Source organism: Nelumbo lutea, chromosome 6 (genome assembly GCF_056320005.1).
Source record: "Nelumbo lutea isolate HS-2025 chromosome 6, American lotus-T2T, whole genome shotgun sequence".
NCBI lineage: Eukaryota > Viridiplantae > Streptophyta > Magnoliopsida > Proteales > Nelumbonaceae > Nelumbo > Nelumbo lutea.
Window position 1 is genome coordinate 70,297,152 of NC_142689.1, and position 21,850 is coordinate 70,319,001.

Genomic DNA, 21,850 nt, shown 5'->3' on the forward strand with positions numbered 1-21,850 from the left:
TTAGTATTAGTGCTAGAGAGGTATTAGAAGAAATACCAGAGAGAATAGAAGGAGAAGAGAGGAGAAGAGAATGAGAAGAAAAGAATTCTGGTTCGAACTAGAGAACATGACCTCTCTCTAGTCGGCCAGATTATATTTATATGTTTCTATCCAATAACAAAAGACTATTATGTCCCTACTTAAGCATGTGACACATCACTTAACATAAACATTACACATCAGCTTTAAACATAAATAGAAAGACCAAAATACCCCTATATAGTCGACACGAACACTCCCCCTCAAGCTGGAGAATATATATCATATAGTCCCAGCTTGTTACATATGTAGTCCACTCTTCCCTGACTCAACCCTTTGGTGAACAAGTCTGCCCATTGACTCCTTGTGTTAAGATATGTAGTATCTATCACTCCACTAAGCGCCTTCTCTCTCACAAAGTGACAGTCAACTTTTATATGCTTTGTTCTCTCATGAAACACTAGATTAGAAGAGATGTGGACTACAGCTTGGTTGTCACAATAAAGCTTCATTTGAGCATCAATCAAATATCCCATCTCCTGTAGAAGATTTCTCAGCCATACTAATTCACAAGTGGTATGTGCCATGGCTCTATATTTAGCTTTTGCACTACTTCTTGCCACAACTGTCTATTTCTTACTTTTCCATGTCACCAGATTACCTCTAAGGAAAGTACAATAGTCTGTAGTGGATCTTCTGTCAGACACAGAACCAGCTCAATCAATATCAGTGTATCCCTCTATTTCAAGATTGCCTCCACTCTTATATATCAAGCCATAACCAGGAGCTCCCTTCAAATACCTTACAATCCTTAGAACTGCATCCCAATGTGGAACCCAAGGTTTCTGCATAAACTGATTCACCATACTAACTGCAAATGAAATGTTTGGCCGGGTAATGGTTAGGTAGTTTAGCATACCTACCAACCGCCTGTACCTTCCAAGATCTTCAAACTCTTCACTCATATTGCTATTCAACTTGGTATTTGGTTCCATAGGTATTTCATCTGGTTTGGCACCTAACAATCCTATTTCTTCCAACAAATCAAGAACATATTTCCTTTGACACAAATTAATACCATGCTTGGACCTTGCTACTTCTCCCAAGAAGTATTTTAATTTACCAAGGTCCTTTGTTTGAAAGTGTTCCTGCAGGAAGGTCTTCAACCTATCAATTCCCACTCTATCACTACCAGTAATGACAATATCATCTACATATACCACCAATAAGATCTTCCCAACATGTGAATCATGACTGAATACTGAGTGGTCAACCCAACACTGTTTCATACCAAACTTCTTTACCACTTTACTGAATCTACCAAACCATGGACGAGGAGACTGTTAAGTCCATAAATGGCCTTCTTTAGTTTGCACACCTTACCATCCTCCCCCTAAGCAACAAACCTTGGTGGTTGCTCCATATAGACTTCCTCAAGCATATCACCATGTAAGAAAGCATTCTTGATGTCAATATGAGGAGACTCGGAGGTGGTGGTTGCTTGGTTGGATGGCTGAATAAGGACTACAGTGGCTTATGGAATTACAACAATATGAGGAGGAAATTTAGATGGCTGGCTCGAGAAATGGAGGTTAAAGTCTGTTGGGTGAAAAGATCAACTAATTCTTTTGTTGATGGGTTAGGTAAACAAGGGGTGGAGAGGGAGTCAATGTTCTGGGCACAATTGTAATTATTTTTTCTGCTTCTCTTTTTCTTTTTCCTTCTCTTGGGGCTCAAGTTATAGCTGGAAGATAAGAAAGGTCGTCTCATCTTTGTAATTATCATTGAAAGTTTTAATGAATTTAATGAAGTGTGTTATTGATTAAAAAAAAAAGGCATTCTTGATGTCAAGCTGAAAGAGAGGCCAATCATACATGGCAACTAGAGATATCACAACACGGACTGAACCAATTTTAGCAACGGGAGAGAAGGTCTCCATGTAGTCAATACCATATGTTTGGGAATACCCTTTACCCACTAGTCTAGCTTTTAACCGCTCTACACTACCATTAGGTAAATACTTAACAGTGTATACGCACTTACAGCCGATAGCCTGTTTACCAGGAGGAAGTGTGGTGAGATCCCACGTATGATTATGAGCTAAGGCGGAGAGTTCTTCCATTGCATGGTGCCACCCTGGAGAGGCAAGGGCTTCCTGGACATCCGTGGGAATAGAAATAGAAGACAACAAAGAAATAAACTAGCGATGGGAAGTAGAAAGGTGAGTGACAGAAACATAATTAGAAATGGGGTGAAGTGTGCAACTGCGTTTACCTTTCCGCAAGGCAGTAGGAAGATTAAGGTCAGAAACTGGGGTTGTCGTTGGTGTGGGAACAATTGTTGGATCTGTCGACGGTGATGAAGCTGGAGGAGGAGCTAGTACATGTTGTTGATGTGTATACACTTGATGAATGGGTGTCTTTGCACTGATACCATATTATAATTCTAATTTGCACTAGCATTCTATTAGTATTAGTGTTAGAGAGGTATTAGAAGAAATACCAGAGAGAATAGAAGGAGGAGAAGAGAAGAGAATTGAGAAGAAAAGAATTCTGGTTCGAACTAGAGAACATAACTTCTCTCTAGTCGGCCAGATTATATTTATATGTTTCTATCCAATAACAAAAGACTATTGTGTCCCTACTTAAGTATGAGACACATCACTTAACATAAACATTACACCTCAGCTTTAAACATAAACAAAAAGACCAAAATACCCCTATATAGTCAACACTAACACAAATATTAGCTCTTTCTAAGAAAACCTCCTAGAAAAAGCCTCCAATCCTTGGAGGAATAGGTTTACACCAAACCTCCTTAACTGGAGAAGGATAACCCAAACTATTAGAAGGTTGGTTTAGAGCCTTGAAGAACAAGGCACAAGAGAAAACACTAGAGGATGAGGGTCCAGATACGACTATCAGAGTGAGAATGGTCCACAAAAACCCCTTCAAGGACCTAAAGCAATTTCAAGACATCATTTTACTTTGGATCCCTTACACCCCTTCACAAACCCAAATCCCAAACAAAGCTACTTCTTGAGTTTGAGGGAATAGGGAAGGTAAACAGACTCATCTTTGTATCTTGAGAGAGCAAACACAAAAGGAAATTTATCTTTTAGAGAAAGGTTCCCCACCTAGACTTGTTCCCAAAATTTTATATTGATTCTAGAACAAATATCATACCTAACAAAAGGCAAGTATAAAGGCAAAACAACATATGGACTTCTAAGGGGAGGCACCAATAGCCCTAGCATGCACTCCAACATCCCAGCCATTGGCCGCAAGCCCATGAATGCTTATCACTTTTGCCTAGAGTTTATCTTTATCCACTAGTAATCTCCACAACCATTTACCTAGTAAAGCCACATTCCTTTGTAGTAAATTATCTAACCCTAGGCCACTAGACTTCTTACTCCTACATACCACTTTCTAGGTTACTCTAAGGTCTCTTCTTCTCCTCCCTTGGCTTCCACAGAAAATCCCTCATCGACCTTTACAATTTTCTCCCACATTCATTAGCATCTTAGGTGCTGTTTGGATAGACTTATTTTTGTACTTTTAAAAATATAAAAGTATAAAGTACATAAAATACTTTTACTTTGGTATTTTTGCTTTGAAAATAGTTTGGGTAAAAAAATTTGAAAAGTATGCTTTCCAAAATAGAAGTACCATTTTTTGTTTGGCAAAAGCATTTCCATTTGTACTTCCGGTGATGGCTTCCATTGGTTTCGGGGTCTAAGATTGGTGACGGCTGTTTGACTCTAATAGTGGCAAGTGGATGTAGGGCTGAGAGTTTTATCGAATGGTGGTCACATGTGACCATCCGTTCGCACGACAATGAAAGCACAATTTCGCCAATAGCATGAAGTATAAAAAGCTGACTTTGTGCTTTTGGGGTTTTTTATACTTTTAAAAGTATAAAAGCAAAAGTATAAAGTACACAATACAAACGCTATATTGTGCTTTTCGTACTTTTGTACTTTCAAAAGTATGAATGTACTTTATAAAAATATCCAAACATGGCCTTAAACACTGACATGTAATAAACAGGCATATTTACTAATGTGGATGTCAGAGTGATCCTTCCCCCTAAAGACAAGTAGCTTTTCTTCCAAGAGGCAAGGTTTTTAGCAAATGACTCAACTATAGGATCTCAGAAGCTACTCTTTCTTGTATTGTCCCCCAAAGGCAAGCCCAAGTATTTCATTAGCCATTGAGACAGCTCATAACCAAAAATATTTGCATACTTTGACTACTCTCTTTCATCCATATTAATACCCACAATGCAAATTTTCTCAAAATTCACTTTAAGATTGGAGATCTGCTCAAAAAGTTGAACTGCTAACTTGATATTCCTAATCCACCTATTCCTTCACAAAATAGGATTGTATCATTTGCGAATTGCAAGTGTGTAATTGCTATCCCATCATGACCTACTTTCCACCCCCTAACTAATCCTTGTGAATCCGTCTTAGAGATTAATTTCTCTAGGACCTCGGCAATTAGAGTAAAGCGAAAAGTGGAGAGGGGGTCCCCTTGTCTAATTCCTCTAAGAGCTGGAAAGAAACCACCACTGTTCCATTCGTGAGATAAGAGTATTGACAAGACCTAATACAACCCATTATCACTTGCACCATCTTTCCCCAAACACAAAACTCATTACTTCCAACAAGAACGACCAGTCCACCAAGTCATAGGCTTTTTCCAAATCCGACTTGCAAAGTAATCCTTTCTTTCCTACTCTTTTCAATTCCTCCACACTTTCATCATCAATTAGGATCTGATCAGTGATTTTCCTGTTCATCACAAAGGCCCCTTGGTTGGGTGAGATGATTAGAGGGAGGGCTAATCTAATCCTTCAAGGAGACACTAAAACAAGATACCTTGGAGTTCCTTTGGCTATCGGTAGAAGCAAAATAGGGATGCTTTTAAACATTTAATCTTCAATGTAATCAAAAGTGTATTCCTAGAACGGAGCTATTCTTTTAGTCCCAGGTAGGGAGGTGTTGATAAAAGCATATGATCTTTGTAAAAAGTTAAATAGTGTCATGACAGATTTTTAAACATTTTATCTTCAATGTAATCAAAAGTGGATTCCTAGAACGGAGCTATTCTTTTAGTCCCAGGTAGGGAGGTGTTGATAAAGGCATATGATCTTTGTAAAAAGTTAAATAGTGTCATGACAGATTTTTTTTTGGGGTCAAAAGAAGTCTGAAAAAAAAAATCATTGGATTGCTTGGAAAAAGTTATGCTGCTTAAATGTGTTGGAAGATTTGGGATTTAGGAACGTTCTCTTTTGGTAAAGACAACTTGGAATTTAATGAAAAATTAGAGACAGAACCTTGGCTATTATTTTTTTACAAGCTAGTCACCAAACTAAGTTTTGAGACTGATTATCTTAAATCGAGTATGTTCTTGAATCCAGGTGAATTTTTCTTTCCATCTTCAACTATCCAACATTACCCCCCAAAGATTCAAAGTTTTGTTCCGTCCTCTCTCTCTCTCTCTCTCTTTGCACTGTTGGATCATCTGGATCTTTTGGTCCTTTTTTTCTGAAATAGTTTAATGTGTGTTGCGTCTGCCTGGATTCAATGGCCAATCTTCTGTCAGCCTGGCATTTTAGGGGTTTGAGCAGGAGAGGGAAGGAGAGAATTTTTGAAGATAGAGCTGAACCTGAAGATGATTTTATTAGAAGTATTGCTTCAACCATTTTCAGATGGTATCTGCTAAACAAGTCTTTCAGCAATGTCTCTTTTTTTCTGATTTGTTCTCAGCTGAGTTGTTCTTTGCATAGAGTCTGGGTGGTTTTGGGAGATTGTCTTTTTTGGGTTTTTCTGCCAATGACTTTTGTTGCTTTTTGTATAGATATATAGATATGGGTTGTGTAGAGTTTATCTCTTTGTAAACTCGTGAAAATATTATAATCACAATACTTTTCCCTTCATGTCAATGAATCTGGAACTATATATGTTTTTTCATTTGACGATACTTCATCTCTTAAAAGGCCATTCTGTCAGACGTGGGTATTGGGCATTTAAAAATATGGAGATACGTATTAGAAAATAACTGTAACTTTTTACCTTTTGCTTTGTTTTAGAACCATTATCTACTGCCTAATCTGGTATTTCTTCATCTTAGAAACAATTTATTTTTAGTACTATGTACTCATATTCTCTATGTCACAATGAATCTTTTGAAGTTGTTAATTAACTGCAGAACCCTTTTTTCATATTGGATTCACTAGGCGGTCATGATCTACGCCTCTAACACCCTAACATGAAATCATTGATCTCTAATGATATTCATACTTTTGCTGCAGAAAAAGGTGTAAAGAGATTGATTGATAACCTACAGGTCTGTGCCTGCAGTTGTGAATGCTTTAACATGAGAATTTGCTATTATGTAATTGGGATCATCTTTTCTATATGATATATGGTCTCTTCGTCTGTCTGAGTTTTATGGCAGGTTCCTATAGCAGCTGTTGTGGTTATGGCTTGCAGTCGCGCAGATTATTTAGAAAGGACAATTGAGTCCATCTTAAAGTATGACATGTGCTCAAAGATTTCTTTTTGTCTTCTTCTGTCACAATTCTTTTTCTTTTTCTTTTTTTTTTTTTTTTGAAAGGTAAAGTTTTGTTGAACAAATACTGAAACAGGATTCGGTGGGGGGGATTCCACCGTATCCACCCTAGCTAAAGATACCAGCAAACAAATTACATAAAACAACCTACATCATCAACTAGGATGAAAATTTTCATTCCATACAATATCCCCCATTCCCCCCAGTTATCACAAAAAGGTTTAAGCTTAAACCCCACAAAAGAACTACTGACAGAAGACCATCCGACTACCAGCCTTCACCTTTCCACAAATCTTTCTCTGCTGAGGATTGGTCTCCAAAGGTCCTGCCATTGCTCTCCTTCCAAATGCTCCAGCATATTGCCTCCACCTATTGGACTCCGAATAACTGCAATATGTGACTCTTATAGCATGAGAGAAGATGCATTTGACCAGAAAATGTTGAATGCTCTCCTCTGCAGCCCCACATAAGCAAAAACGAATCATAATCACCATGCCTTTTGATCTCAGAACATTCATTGCGGGGGATTTTCCCTTTGATTGACGACTACAGGAAAAAATATATCTTGGATGAAACTTTTATGCCCCCAAATTGAACACCAAGGAACAACCTCATCTTCAGCACTGACCAAACTTTCATACATTGACCTCACAGAAAAATTGCTTGAATTGTCTCCTATCCACCAGAGCTGGTCCATTTCTGCTAGCTGAGGCTTCACCCTCTCTACCAAGTAATAACTGCATCAGATCAGCAAGTGCATCAATGTCCCAGTCATTATTTGACCTTCTCAGCTGGGGAACCCACAATGTTTGATTTGAGATCAACTAATAACAGTCACTTATCTTGTTATTTATCTGATCCATTAATTATGTAAAATTCTCATGGCATTCAGGTATCAGAGTTCTGTAGCTCCAAAATTTCCACTCTTTGTATCCCAGGTACTTAATAAGATTTTTTTTTTAACGGAGCTGACATAAATATATGCTTTTGCTTAGCACAAAATCATTTCCTTTTCATGGGAATAATCATTATGTTTCTAAACTTGCTCTGGACTGAAAGTGTGAGATTGTACAATTAACAGTTTTACTTTATTTTTCAGGATGGAGCAAATGAAATGGTTAGGAGTAAGGCTTTGAGTTACAATCAACTAACATATATGCAGGTAAATCATGAGTATGGTTTTACATAATTGCATGGTATAGCGTAGAATTTCCAACATGATTTCATAGTATAGCCTAGCAACACAATCTGGTCCACCTTTGTTTTCCTGCATTCTGGCTGCACAATAACTCTTTGACATTAGTCCCTCGAAAAATTTATATCTTCTAGTTCATTTAGTATGCTGCAAGTTTGAGCAAGAAACAAAGGCCATCTCTGCGAAACCATATTCTTTCTATGGGCATTTGTTTTCTGGTATCCAGTGTTTGGAAGACATTATGTCATACTTGTGCACAAGTTCTGCATAAATTTGCACTGCAGTTGTATGGTATATGCTGTTTGTTGACATTTTCTATCCAAAGATACAATAAGATCAATGCTTAACCCATGGCATTTAGCAGAACAGAATGGTGAAATAGGATTCATGTAGCCAACCTCATATAGTTGGGACAAGATACAGATGATGATGGTGATAACATGACGGGAATGTTCCTTGTCCTTTTATTATTAATTTAAAGATGCTAGCTTGCATTCTAGGGAGACATGAATTTGTGGTTGTTTGCAAATACAATAACTGAAACCACTAAAGCTGGGAATGTTCCTGGCTTGCTAAGATGGTAAATCTTTCTGAACAACATTTAGCCAAAGGATATTCACTTTATGATAAGCACTAATAATTTAACACTGGATATTCACTTTAAATAGAAGGGATTGGTGAAACAGGATTCATGTAGCTGACCCCATATAGTTGGGATAAGGCATGGATGATGATCATGATCATGATATTCACTTTATGATGTAGGACAGGGTGGGATCCTACAAATTCTAGATCTGGTGGTGTGAAGGAAGGACTATGGTTGATTAAGGATGAAGAATATAGGTGGAAAAGCAAGCAAAACACTTGCTGTCCACCAAAGAATAAGCAAAGATCCAGAAACAGAGAGAACTCTTGCTGTTAAGGTAAGCACAAAAGAGATGGATCACTTAGAAGAAGTGAGGGAGATAATGAGAAAAATTCCTGCAGCAACCAGCATTTACCAAACCATAACTTTATTTCCCCAAATCAATTTCTATTTGCTTAGAACTAGGACAAATCTATACGTAACCTATAGTGACATTCAAATAAGGACTCTAACTCCTAAATGGCTCTAACAATACTTTTTTATTATTAAAAGTATTATTGAATATCAAGATTTAAGGCATCCCCTTGGAGAGGTGCGAGGTGTGGCCCCTCCCTACAAAGTTTCACTGAACAACTTATAGTTGAGCCCAAAACAGAACATCCCTATTTACCTCTTGTTTAGCTAAACAATCAGCCCAAGCATTAGCTGACCTCCTCACTCATTGTATTTATTCTCACATTCAAATTCCTTGTTAACCATTTGAATTTCTTGATTTCATTTTGATATTACCATAGTACAGTCTCTGGTTCTTCCAACCATCTCACCACCAACTTAAAATCACATTCATTTGTCAAATGTTCTATATTCAAATCATTTGGAATCTGGACTCCCTGTAAAGCAGCAAGTAGTTCAGATCTAGCAGATTAAAGAATGTATGATGATTAGAGTAATACATTGGATAACTCTAACAACACTTGGCCGATGAAGAGGGAAGATCTTTATGGAGATGTACAAGGACGGCTGTGTGTTGGACAGTTAGGGAAGAAAGGAATTAGAGGACCTTTCTTGATAACGAGAAAAGTAGGGATAACCTAATTGAGGTTATTACAATTACGGCGATCCACTGGGTGAAGTCTTTTGATCTTTTTGAGGGAATCCATGCAGATAATTTGGTAAGGAATTCAAAGGTAGTTGCTGACTCAGCTCCGAGCAAGGCTGTGGTTAGACCAACTTGGTTCCCTCCATGTGGTTTCATTAAAATGAATTCTAATGGGAGTAGTGAAGGAAATCGGGGTCCCTCAGGCATTGGGGTGTCTTTATAAATGAGAAAGGTAGAATCATTGCTGTCTACTTGGGATCGACTGGTGTTGGTGATTCTTTGAGGGCTGAAATTATGGCTGTGCTAGAAGGCCTTCAAAGGGCTAGAGAGCTGAATATCCAGAGATTAGTTATTGAGGGGGACTCAAAGTTAGTTATTGAGCGGTTGCAGAAGGAAGAGGAGACTGGATGGTCATGGTGATGCTATATAAATGAGAAAAGGAGTTAATGGCCGTCTCGAGGAATGGAAATCAATGTGCAATTGGTGAAAAGGGATGCTAATTCGTTTTCTGATCACTAGCAAAGAAGGGGGTGGGAAGTGATCATTTATTTTGGGCTGTATTGTAATTATGTTGTCTGTTTTGGGGATGATTAAGAGAGTTTATCTCTCCCTTTATCACCTTTGTACTGTCTTTAATAATCTAATAATTCAGTTTCTGTTATTCATTAAAAAAAAAAAAACTCTAGCAACACTTTCCTAATCCTATTAAAATTAATTTAATGCAAGGCCACCAGACATTACTAAAATAGTAAATCACTATATTGCTATAAATAGAACTCCAAAAGTTACTTACCCTATAGTAATTTTGAAATAACAGCAAATTTTAGGAAACTTGAAACCCATTATTATGACACCTATAACTAGAAAAGGAAAAACTCAACAATATCAATCATCACCCAAAAATGCCAAAATTGGTGTAGTAATTGGAAAACTGATTTAATTCTCCATGGACTCTTTCCTTGTTTGCATAGCTGCATCACTTTGAGCCACTTGGAGAATGGATTGCAATATCAATCATCACCCAAAAATGCCAAAATTGGTGTAGTAATTGGAAAACTGGTTTAATTCTCGATGGACTCTTTCCTTGTTTGCATAGCTGCATCACTTTGTGAGCCACTTGGAGAATGGATTGTGAACCCTGATAGATAAAGGGATTTATCCTTAAAGAGAAGATCCGAAGGGCAGTTATAGAGGTGATCACTTTCCTAATCCTATTAAAACTAATTTAATGCAAACCCACCAGACATTACTAAAATAGTAAATCACTATATTACTATAAATAGTAACTCCAAAAGTTACTTACCCTATAGTAATTTTGAAATAACAGAAAATTTTAGGAAACTTGAAACCCATTATTAAGACACCTATAACTAGAAAAGGAAAAACTCAACAATATCAACCATCACCCAAAAATGCCAAAATTGGTGTAGTAATTGGAAAACTGATTTAATTCTCCATGGACTCTCCTTGTTTCCATAGCTGCATCACTTTGTGAGCCACTTGGAGAATGGATTGTGAACCCTTATAGATAAAAGGATTTATCCTTAAAGAGAGGAGCAGAAGGGCAGTTATAAGAGGTGATCACTGCAAGGGTGGTTCAGTGGTTGAAATCTTTGGCTACCTTTGATGATATTCCTACATTGATTCTGCTGAATAGTTGGAAGTGGCAAAATCAGCTCCAAATAAACAGGTATCCAGCCCGGTGTGGTCTCCCCCAGATGCAGGTTTCATAAAACTTAATTTTGATGGTAGCAGTGAAGGCAACACTGGGCCTTCTGGGATTGGAGGAGTTTTCAGAAGAGAGGATGGTGCTGTAATAGTAGTCTTTTCAGGATCAATAGGAGTTGGTGACTCCCTCCAAGCTGAAATTCTAGCTGTGTTGGAAGGTGCCAAAAAGGCTAAGGAACTGATTATTAGTGGGTTGATTATTGAAGGAGATTCCAAAATGGTGATAGACTGGCTAAAAGAGGAGGATGGCATGTGGCAGTTTATTAATGAAAGAAGGCAATTAAAGTGACTACTTCAGGGCATGGGAATCAGATTAAAGTGGGTCGTCAAAAGAAGTGCAAATTCCTTTGCATATGTAATGGCCAAACAGGGAGTAGGAAGGGCTCAAATGTTCTGGGCTACCTTGTAATTTTTCTGTTTTATTTTGGGGGAGAGTTGAGAGAGTTCACCTCTCCCTGCTCCTATAACCATTTCACTTTCTTATCTTTAATATATTGATTTATGTTATCATTAAAAAAAAAAATTATCCTCAAAAAGGGTTTCCACCTCCCTGGTGAAAACACCAAATCTAGGGTTTGAACTGCCATTCATTTGTGAGATCTACTGCATTCAATGATAATGCCACAAGTCCTGGTCCAGATTGTCGTTCTCAAAAAGAAAGAGGAAAAAAGACATGCAACAGGGATTCCCTGGAAACTGCCGATAGAAGATGGCAATGAAATATGTCTAGTGAAAGTTTTATGACTGATGTTTAAATGCAAAACTATGTATGCTATGAGATTGATTTGAATATCATAAACCATTTCTATCCCTTGGCTGACTAATGTTTGTTCATTGCAGCACTTGGATTTTGAACCAATTCATACTGAGAGGCCTGGAGAATTGATTGCATATTACAAAATTGCACGTAAGCATTACTTTGTTCTTTATTTTAATTAATTAACTGCCAACATTGAAAGCACTTCTTTTTCCAGGTCACTACAAATGGGCATTGGATGCATTGTTTTATAAGCATAATTTCACTCGAGTAATTATCTTGGAAGGTACAGAAGTTATTAGTTATTTCATATTGTCATGCCTGTATGCGATGCAAAACATGTTAAAGTAAGAAGTTTTAATACTAATTACAGATGACATGGAGATTGCGCCAGATTTTTTTGACTATTTTGAGGTTGCAGCATCTCTCCTTGACAGAGACAAGTATGTCTCTTGGGTGAACTGAAGCTCTTATATGGTTATTTTTTGTTTTCTTTTGTATGCATGCACCTTTATTTTCATTTTTAAATTGAGGTCTATAATTGCCAATTCTAAATGTTCTTCTATTCTTTATGTTGTACCATGAAAGGACGATAATGGCTGTTTCATCATGGAATGACAATGGACAGAAGCAATTTGTTTATGATTCAAGTAAGTTTGTTGTGGTAAAAAGACACTTGTAACTGTCAGTTATCATTATCTAACTTTGAACATGAACCTCTCCAGTATATTCAAATTTATCATAACTAATTCTCTGTGAACCATAACATAGAGAATTTCTTATGACATTAAATTTTTGTTTGAACTAAGGGTTTTCCATGTATAAATCAGTCACTCTGCAGAATTTCTGAAGGATCTACTTACTATTGGACTTGAACTTGAACTTCAAAATGGTGCAATATTAGCAAAAGAAAGGGTGATGGAGAGACTCAATTCTTGGTCCATCCAGGCCCTGTAGCAAAGAGCATGTTAAGCAATGAGTGGATGTATATTGCTCTCTGGTTGCTGGGGATTGGCTTTGTAGCATGTCTCTCTTTTCTACCCAAAGAAAAAAAAAGATCATGTTAAGGTCTGACAAATTAATGGCATACTCGGTGGCCTTCTTGGTGTGCTTTTATCTGGCACTATTAAATAAGCATGTGGCTGCAGTTTTATCATATAGATGGGCTAGTTGATGGATTGACTTCTGTGCTTCTTCATTTAACATGAAGTTTCCTTTTTCCGAGTACAATCATTAGTCATTGCTGGTTAGTTTTGTGTTTGTATCACCCCATCTGAATACTTTGATTAACTTGTTTGTTTATCTTGGAAAACCATGATGCTGAACCCACAAATTATGACTAACCGTATTTTGAGAACAAAATGTCATCATTTGTGTTTATCTGATCTGCTATCCAATAATTTTTGCAGAAATTCTTTACCGCTCAGATTTCTTTCCTGGGCTTGGATGGATGCTGACAAAATCTACATGGGATCATCTATCACCAAAGTGGCCCAAAGCATATCCTTCTTGCTTTACTATGTTTCGTTTTTTTGAGATCAAACTTTCAGATTTGTCCTATTTCTGTTCAAGCTTTTCTTTTTCCTTGACAAAACCTTACTTACTGGGATGATTGGCTGCGGTTAAAAGAAAACCATCAAGGTCGGCAGTTTATTCGCCCAGAAGTGTGCAGAACATACAATTTTGGCGAGCATGTAAGTACATTCCTTGAGTATTTAGTGATTGAGCTTTAAATTGGTTGTAGAGTAATATCCACCAAGTTCCCAATGTTGGACTTACTTTTCCAAATTGAGGATTATTAGAAAAAACTAAAATATCTTTCAAATGTTTATTGCTATTATTATTATTATTATTATTATTATTATTATTATTATTATTATTATTATTATTATTACTATTATTATTAGTATTATTATTATTATTATTATTATTATTATCTTTATCTTATCTTTCAAGGCTTGGCAGATTTGTTGAGGTGCAAGGTGGGACAGCTACCTTCAGTTTATTTGGGGTTGCCTTTGGGTGCTAAATGTACTTCTAAAACCATTTGGAACCCAATAATAGAGAGAATGGATCAGAAATTGGCTACTTGGAAAGCAATGTCTCTCTCCAAAGGGGGGAAGATAACTCTTATCAAAAGTGCCCTAGCAAGTTTGCCAACTTATTTTATGTCTCTTTTTCCTATCCCCTCGGAGGTGGTGGAGGTTTTAGAGAGGAAGATGAGAGATTTTTTGTGGGCAGGTTGGAAGGATTCACACAAATACCATCTTGTAAAATGGAGTCAGATTTGTAAGCCCCTATTTCAAGGGGGGTTGGGGATACGAAGTCTAAGATCTTTCAACCTAACTTTGCTAGGACGCTGGCTATGGAGGTTTGATGTTGAGCCTGATAACCTCTGGAGGAAAGTAATTGCAGAAAAATATGGGCTGGATGACAGTGGTTGGGGTAGTGGTCCACCCTTGTCGACTTACGGTTGTAGTCTGTAGAAAGGAATATGCAGAGCTTCTAGCCTGTTCAGGAGAGTCGGCTTCAAAGTTGGGGATGGGAGAAGGATCAGGTTCTGGTTGGATCCTTGGACTGGGGAGAGAACTCTTAGGCTATGTTTGGTTTGAAGGAAAATGTAGGGAAAAGAAGGGAAGGGTAGGAAAACCAATACAAGGTTTGTAAAGGTTTCCTTACCTTTCCCTTCCTTTCCATACTTATTCGTTCAAACCTGTTCGTTTACTCTGAAGTCTGACATCTGAAAGTGCAATAATTACAATAAGAGGTATATTGGTATTGGTGAACCTTTCTTTCCTCTGAACTCTGAATGCAGATAATGTTGTTCTGAATTCTGAATTCTAAAGATTATCAAATATCCATTTTGACCCCATATCTGAGAGTTTTTGTTTGTTTTTTTTGGGGGGTATCATTGGAAAACAAAAAGTTGTATGATTGCACTTTAAAAAATAAGAGATAAGAGGAAACGAACAACCATTTTTCTCTTAAAGTTAAAAGATTCCTCTTAAGAGCCTGTTCAGTCTGGCTGTAGATAAAGAGGCATTGGTAGTTGATACCTTTGTGTTGAGGGACAATCCGACAATGCTATATGCTGGGCTCCAGCCTTTAGAAGGGATTTCAATGACTGGGAGATTCAGCAGGTTGGAAATCTCCTAGCTTCGCTTCAGTCTCAGGTGTTGAATCTGCAATCAGAGGATTCCTCAATATGGAGATGGAACAGAAGTGGAGAGTTTTCAGTTAAATCCTTCTACAACTCCATAGTGGGAGGACCTGAAGCAGTCTTTCCTAGCAGGGCTATTTGGGGGACTGTGGCACCCTCCAAAGTCAAGTTCTTTGTTTGGGTGGCAGCTTTAGAGAAATCTCTCTCTAAAGAGATGTTGGTGAAGAAAGGTTTTAATTATAATGATCTGAGGTGTAGTCTCTGCGGTGCATTTATGGAATCAACAAACCATCTGTTTTTACACTACAAGTTTGTTACAAAAATCTGGAACCACTTTTTAAGAAGTTTGAGGTTAAGTTGGTGTATGCTGGCCTCAGTTAAAGCTGGCCTGGAGGGGGTGGCAGATCCAAGGGATGACAAAAAAAAGGAAAGACGTGCTTGTCTGTTACTACCCTAGCTCTTCGGAAGAAGTCATCAATTCGGCTTTAGGCTTTGTTAGAAATTGGTTGTCTATTCTTGCTGACTTGAAAGAGGTTACTTCTGACTGTAATTTTTTGAGAATGACCTTCTTTTGAGGTCATGCTGGCTTTTTGCACAGCTTCTCATTGTACAAAGGGCTTTTTCATTAATACAATTATACTTTACCTTTTGCTCAAATATTTAATAACAATAATAATAATATTATCATTATTATTAAAATTAAGTGCATTCCCTTGTACGGAAACATTAGTCTCTTGAATATCAATAGAAGTTCATTATAAAATTGGATTGGTCTTTCTTGATGGAAGTAATGAGAAGTTGTGGTTTTGGAGAGAGTGGTGTAAATAGATTATGGGATGCCTGAGGACCTTCCATTGTTCAGTGCTAGTGAATGGAACTGTGGTAAACTCCTTCCCTTCAATATGAGGGATCAGGCAAGGTGACCTACTTTCTCCTTTTCTCTTTATCCTCATTGTAGAGGTTCTAAGTAGATTAACGTGTAGGGCTGATTCAAGACACCTAGTGAGAGGGTGGAGAATAGGCATAGATGGTGTGCCAATTACTCACTTGTAGTTTGCAAATGATACGATTCTATTGTGTGAAGGAGGCGGTATGAGGTGGGTTAGAAACCTAAAACTAATTGTGCAACTCTTTGAACAAATGTCAAACCTCAAGGTAAACTTTAATAAGAGCTACATAGCAAGGATTAACTTGATAGAAAGAGAGGTAATGAAATGTGCAGCTGTTTTGGAGTGTACTGTCTCCCAGTGGTGATTGAAATACCTAGGTTTACCCTTGGGGATAACCCAAAAACTTCAACCTTTTGAACCCTGTGTTAGAAAGATTCATTAAGAGGTTTGCTTGTTGGAAGAAGGGTTACTTCTCACTAGGCGGTAGCATTACTTTGTTTAGGTGTACTCTAGCTAACCTTCCAGTGTATTATTTGTCTGCATTTAAGGCTCTAGTAGGTGTGGTTCTGAGATTAAAGAAGATAATGAGAGACTTCTTCTGGGAGTCAAGGGAAGCGAAGAGGGACCGTAGGTTAATTGGGAGTTGGTTAGCTGAAGTAAAAGGTGTGGTGGACTTGGTATTAGAAATATTCAAAAGAGGAATCTGGCTTTGCTAGGGAAGTGGTTGTGGAGGTTGCCCCTAGATAGGGATAATTTGTGGACAAAGGTGGTATTGAGCATTCATGGGCTGTTCGCAAATGGTTGGGATGCTTGAATATTGGCTATGGCTACCTGAGCTTCTCCTTGGATGGCCATTCATGATATCCTACCTTCTTTCATCCCCTTTGTTAGGTATGATCCTTGTGTTGGGGAACTTATTAAATTTTGGTAACATATTTGGGTGTGAAACTCCCTTCTTAAGGAACAATTTCCCTCTTTATTTGCACTTTTTGGCTTCAAAGATGGCACTTTCTTGTTAAGTGGGATCAGGTCTGCCTACCTGTGGAGGATGGTGGGTTGGGTATTAGGAAGTTGAAGGTTTTCAACTCTTCTCTCCTCAGTAAATGGCTTTGGAGGTTTGGTGTTGAGAAGAATGCTTGGTGGAGGACCCTAATTGGTTCTAAATATGGGGTGGACTGGGGTAATGGAAATCTTTGGATCCCTTTCAGAGCTGGGGGTGTTCACCCTGGAAAGGAATTTTGAAATCTTTCCTGACTTTTTCTGATGGCCTAGCTCTCAAGATTGGTAGGGGAGACAGGTTGAAGTTTTGGAAGGATTCCTGGTGTTTAGACACCTCCCTGGCTGATGCAGAATCCCTGTCAAGTTCCAATCCCCAATTTTACCAAGAACTGCCTAAACCTGAACCAACAACCAAAAAGATCCAAACTATAGAAACGAGCTCCTATTATTGGCAATAATGATGGACACGTTTGCTGCCATAACCCAATTTCACCCAAACCTGTTGGGTTGTAACTATAACTCCTTGCTTCTTTCTCCTAATAAGTTATTTTACCTTGAAATGCTCAATTCTTTTGCTTCTTAACTATGATGTTGGTATTTTTTTTCCAAGTTTTTGATTTGTTAACTTCTAAGGTAGAATTTAATTGCAGGGTTCCAGTATGGGGCAGTTCTTCAAACAATATCTTGAGCCTATTAAGCTGAATGATGTCCAAGTAAGTTGCAATTCACAATGTTTCACTAGTTTTTTTTTTTTTGTCTGAACAATTAATGTGATATTTATGTTATTTGTTTCCATTATATTCTCTCTGAAGGTTGATTGGAAATCCATGGATCTAAGTTATTTGATGGAGGTAAACATACGCACCAATGTGATTACTGAAAGGATATATTTGCTCTGCTTTTTTTCACACTGCATATACCTTATTTTTTCAATCTACAGGACAATTATATACGGCATTTTGCCAACATGGTGTCTAATGCCAAACCTGTCCATGGAGCTGACATTGTTTTGAAGGCATATAATATTGATGGTGATATGCGCATTACATACAATGACCAAGCCCATTTTGAAATGATTGCACGCCAGTTTGGGATTTTTGAAGAATGGAAGGTAACTATTTGTATTTTCATCTCCTTTTGTCTTCTCTCTCTCTTGTAATCTTGGTAAATAAGGCCTTTTTTTTTTCCAACTGCCAAATGCTCAGATGTTCTTGTTAATAATAAAAAGTCATTACCCAATGTTAGTCCCAGCTATCTGGGGTCCTGGGAGGGGTGAACTGGATATGGACCTCACATTTGGCCTTTTTATTCTATGCACGAAGTGGCTGCTTTCAGACTTGAATTCATGTTCTCATGCTTATCAGCCTCAGACGTTCTTGTTAACAATAGAAAAGAAAAATAAGGCTTGTGAAGTTCAAATGAGGATCAAACATGCAAGGATCAAAACATGATAGGGGTGAACTGGATATGGACCTCACATTTGGCCTTTTTATTCTATGCACGAAGTGGCTGCTTTCAGACTTGAATTCATGTTCTCATGCTTATCAGCCTCAGACGTTCTTGTTAACAATAGAAAAGAAAAATAAGGCTTGTGAAGTTCAAATGAGGATCAAACATGCAAGGATCAAAACATGATACAAACCGTTACCAAAAATTGGGTACCAGTGCATATCAATAGGCTGATACTCTTTTTTTTTAATAATTTTAACAGCTTGAGAAGGATGCATTCCGTCATCCCAAATTCTCAAAAACCCCAAAGCCCAAAGCCTTCTGGTATTTTGGTGTATCCATGAGTCCCCATGACCTTCAATATGGATAAGATATGCCTGATACGGGGCATATCGTATCAATATTTTGATCCTTGCAAAGATTTTAAAGTTCAATTTTGGATCTTGTTTTTTACCTGGTCTAGACCAAAACTTTAATATTTTTAATGACAAGTATTTCTGTGGTGCTTCAATCAACAAACCTTAAAGTTTGGGTACAAATTAAAGTTGCATTTAGTGATCAGTGGAAGCTCTGACCGACCAATTTTTCTTAGAAAAAAATCACTTAGTTGTCTTTTTTCTGTATTAGAAGTCTTTGAAAAGCCACTAACACCACACAAAAAAAATCATTTTCTTGCACAATGAATGAAGTCCATTTCCTAAAGTACCTGTTGTGAATTTGTTTATTCTCCTTGAGGAGTTATTTTTTATGCATCTGCTGTCTTTTCTTGACAAGTAACAAAGTATTTCATTATAATTTATGAAAATGTACAGAAAAGGGCATGATAAGATCTTTAAAGTTTACCACCCTCAGAGCCTGAATAGGACACTTTTTGATGTTTTGGATTGACTTGGCCGTTTAGCTATCAAATTCCGTCGATGTTGCAAGAAAATCATCCCATTGGTGTCCTTTCTAAGAAATCTCACCGTTTCCTTTCCTTGGTAGCATAACCTAATATTACCTTTCTATGTTAAGGTTTTTCATAATTTTGTTTCTTCTCTTTCCCTTTCCAGGATGGTATTCCAAGAACAGCATATAAAGGAGTAGTTGTCTTCCGGTATCAAACTACAAGACGTGTATTCCTTGTGGGTCCTGATTCTCTAAAGCAGCTTGGAATACAACATACCTGATGGCAAAGGTCAGTGATGATATGCTGACTGACCTTCTCTGGCAGTAATTTCTGGATTGATTGATTTATTCATGAGAAAGAATGTGTACAGCTCAGTACCTTCATCTCTCTTTTCAACGTTATAAAAGCTAAACTCAGTAGCTGTGGTAATTGAGAGATTCACTTAAAGGAAAAGATAGAAGCATAAAGGAAAGTACATTGTGTGGGAAGAGATTGTCGAGTTCTGGCCCTCTAGAAAGCAAGGGCCAGAAACAGTAATCATGTTCTCCAGTTATACATGTGTATCAGTCACGTTTAAGAGCACATCAAACATCTATACCTACGAGCTATAAGAATGGATTCTTTTTTTCCTGGCAACCTATAGGAATGGATTCTATTTATGTAATTATATTGATGGCAGGTTCCAATAACCATGTTCTGGGGGAGATGACTCTTTCAGCCTTACTCTTATATTTTTCTTTGTTGCACGCCTTTTTGCCTTGTACACAGTTACACACTATATGTTACATCAATCTTTTAATTTCTTCTGCTGAACGTACCAAGTCACGCAAAGCTCTGCTAAATCCAAGGTTCAAAGTATCGACACGTATCGGCCTGTAGCGGCCGATATGAATCTTATCGGGAGAACTGCGATATGCCCCTACAGAGGGTGTGTCGGGGTTCTCACCGGTTCAGGGGGCGGAGGAGCCTTAAACCGGCCCCCCTGAACTGGTTTTGAAAAAAAGAAAAGAAAATGACCGATACACCCCTGCCGGCATATTGAGTGTATTGATATTTAGAACCTTGGCTAAACTACGGATTGCAATTTAACAGTTTCATACTCGGTGATAAAGGTACTGGTTCCAAACAATTTACTGGATTTTTCTCAGTTTGATCTAGGAGATTTCTACCCGTATTGAAAAAAATGGGACCAAACACTAAATCCAAAATTGCTACCTTTACAAACACATGTTCCACGGGAACATGTACTGAAAGGTTTGTTAGCGCGCTCTGAGATGTACTGTGGGGTTTTTCACCCATCAGCAAAGTTAGCTAACCCAGCAGCAAAGTTAATAATACTTTTAACCCAAATCAGTCATTTTGATATTTTGTGTTAGTCACTTGATTTTTTTCTTTTCATTACTATAGGTCCACAGTCCATTCTTGTCTTCCTTCATCAGTTCACCCAACCCACCGCCAGCTTGAATTCTCCTTCTATAACCAGTTTAATTCCTTATCTCTTTATACACCTAAAGTTGCTCAGCCCTAAGAGAATCCACCTACTCCAATTGGTCCCAAGAAGAGAGTATGCCCGAGGGCTTTGGATTTCCAACACTGCCTCTATCAAAATTCAACTTGATAAAACCACAGGAAGAGGGTCCAAAACGGGACTGAGGCCTCCTTAACCAAGGTTGAAGTGGCAGCTTCTTTTCAACTTCTTAACATTTTATCCATTGAAATATCTTTAAAAAGCTATGGAGATTTTAGCCAATGTACCATTCTAATAAAGATTAGGGGTGTTCATGGTCTGGTTTGGAGAATATCTCAGGCCAAATCAGCAAATTATGGTTTGGGAAATTCTCAAACTAAGCCAAACTGTTTTGGCATAGAAATCAAACCAAACCAAACCTTTTTATTACGGTCTGGTGCAGTTTCTAATATGGTTGAGGGACAATTTAAATCAAATTCTTGTTGACAATTTAAATATATACAATGTATACCAAAACCAAAAAAAAAAAACTTAACAACAATGTAAAACAATCAATTAAATAAATGTAGTAGAAAATCAAAACATGAATAAAAACATTTTCATATAAACATCTTATTTAGCATTCTAATGCCTAAAACATGCATATATAAACATATAATTAAAAAGTAAATAAATACTAAATTTTTTGTCCAAAATTCTTGGTCTTGTACAATGTATTTCCAATTTTCTAGAGTTCTAGACTTCCAATTCACTCTTCCAATTCTGGTTCCTATACATAGTTGAACACTGATCAGAGAAGGGGTAAAGAGGTTATTAGGGCTTTTATTTTCCAAACAATATAGGAGAGGAGATGATGGGACTATCGGTAGTGAGTCGACGACAATGGTGGGACTGTTGGACTAGGGTGGGGAAGATATTGTTTGGTTGAACAGAGGATTTCCTACTTCTTGGGTTAGGGTGTTTTGTAAAGATTGGAAGAGAGAGAAAGGGGTGCAACGTCAACGGTAGATTGGTCAGCGGTAAGTTGACGA

The 21,850-nt window shown here is 37.6% G+C and overlaps 1 protein-coding gene across 2 annotated transcripts in view; it reads left to right on the forward strand.

Moving 5' to 3' along the window:
* CGL1 (alpha-1,3-mannosyl-glycoprotein beta-1,2-N-acetylglucosaminyltransferase) overlaps positions 1–20,080 on the forward strand; it is a 50,660-nt gene extending 30,580 nt beyond the window's left edge. For both annotated transcript variants that reach the window (XM_088949289.1, XM_088949290.1), the window contains 14 exons: positions 6,340–6,374; positions 6,486–6,562; positions 7,492–7,537; positions 7,699–7,761; positions 12,048–12,114; positions 12,182–12,250; positions 12,338–12,407; positions 12,553–12,614; positions 13,374–13,463; positions 13,564–13,658; positions 17,664–17,726; positions 17,826–17,864; positions 17,954–18,124; positions 19,515–20,080. In XM_088949289.1, the coding sequence (XP_088805415.1) occupies positions 6,340–6,374; positions 6,486–6,562; positions 7,492–7,537; positions 7,699–7,761; positions 12,048–12,114; positions 12,182–12,250; positions 12,338–12,407; positions 12,553–12,614; positions 13,374–13,463; positions 13,564–13,658; positions 17,664–17,726; positions 17,826–17,864; positions 17,954–18,124; positions 19,515–19,631 (1,064 nt within the window). In that variant the 3' untranslated portion in view covers positions 19,632–20,080. The remainder of the gene's footprint in view (positions 1–6,339; positions 6,375–6,485; positions 6,563–7,491; positions 7,538–7,698; positions 7,762–12,047; positions 12,115–12,181; positions 12,251–12,337; positions 12,408–12,552; positions 12,615–13,373; positions 13,464–13,563; positions 13,659–17,663; positions 17,727–17,825; positions 17,865–17,953; positions 18,125–19,514) is intronic.
* The last annotated feature ends 1,770 nt before the right edge of the window (positions 20,081–21,850 follow it).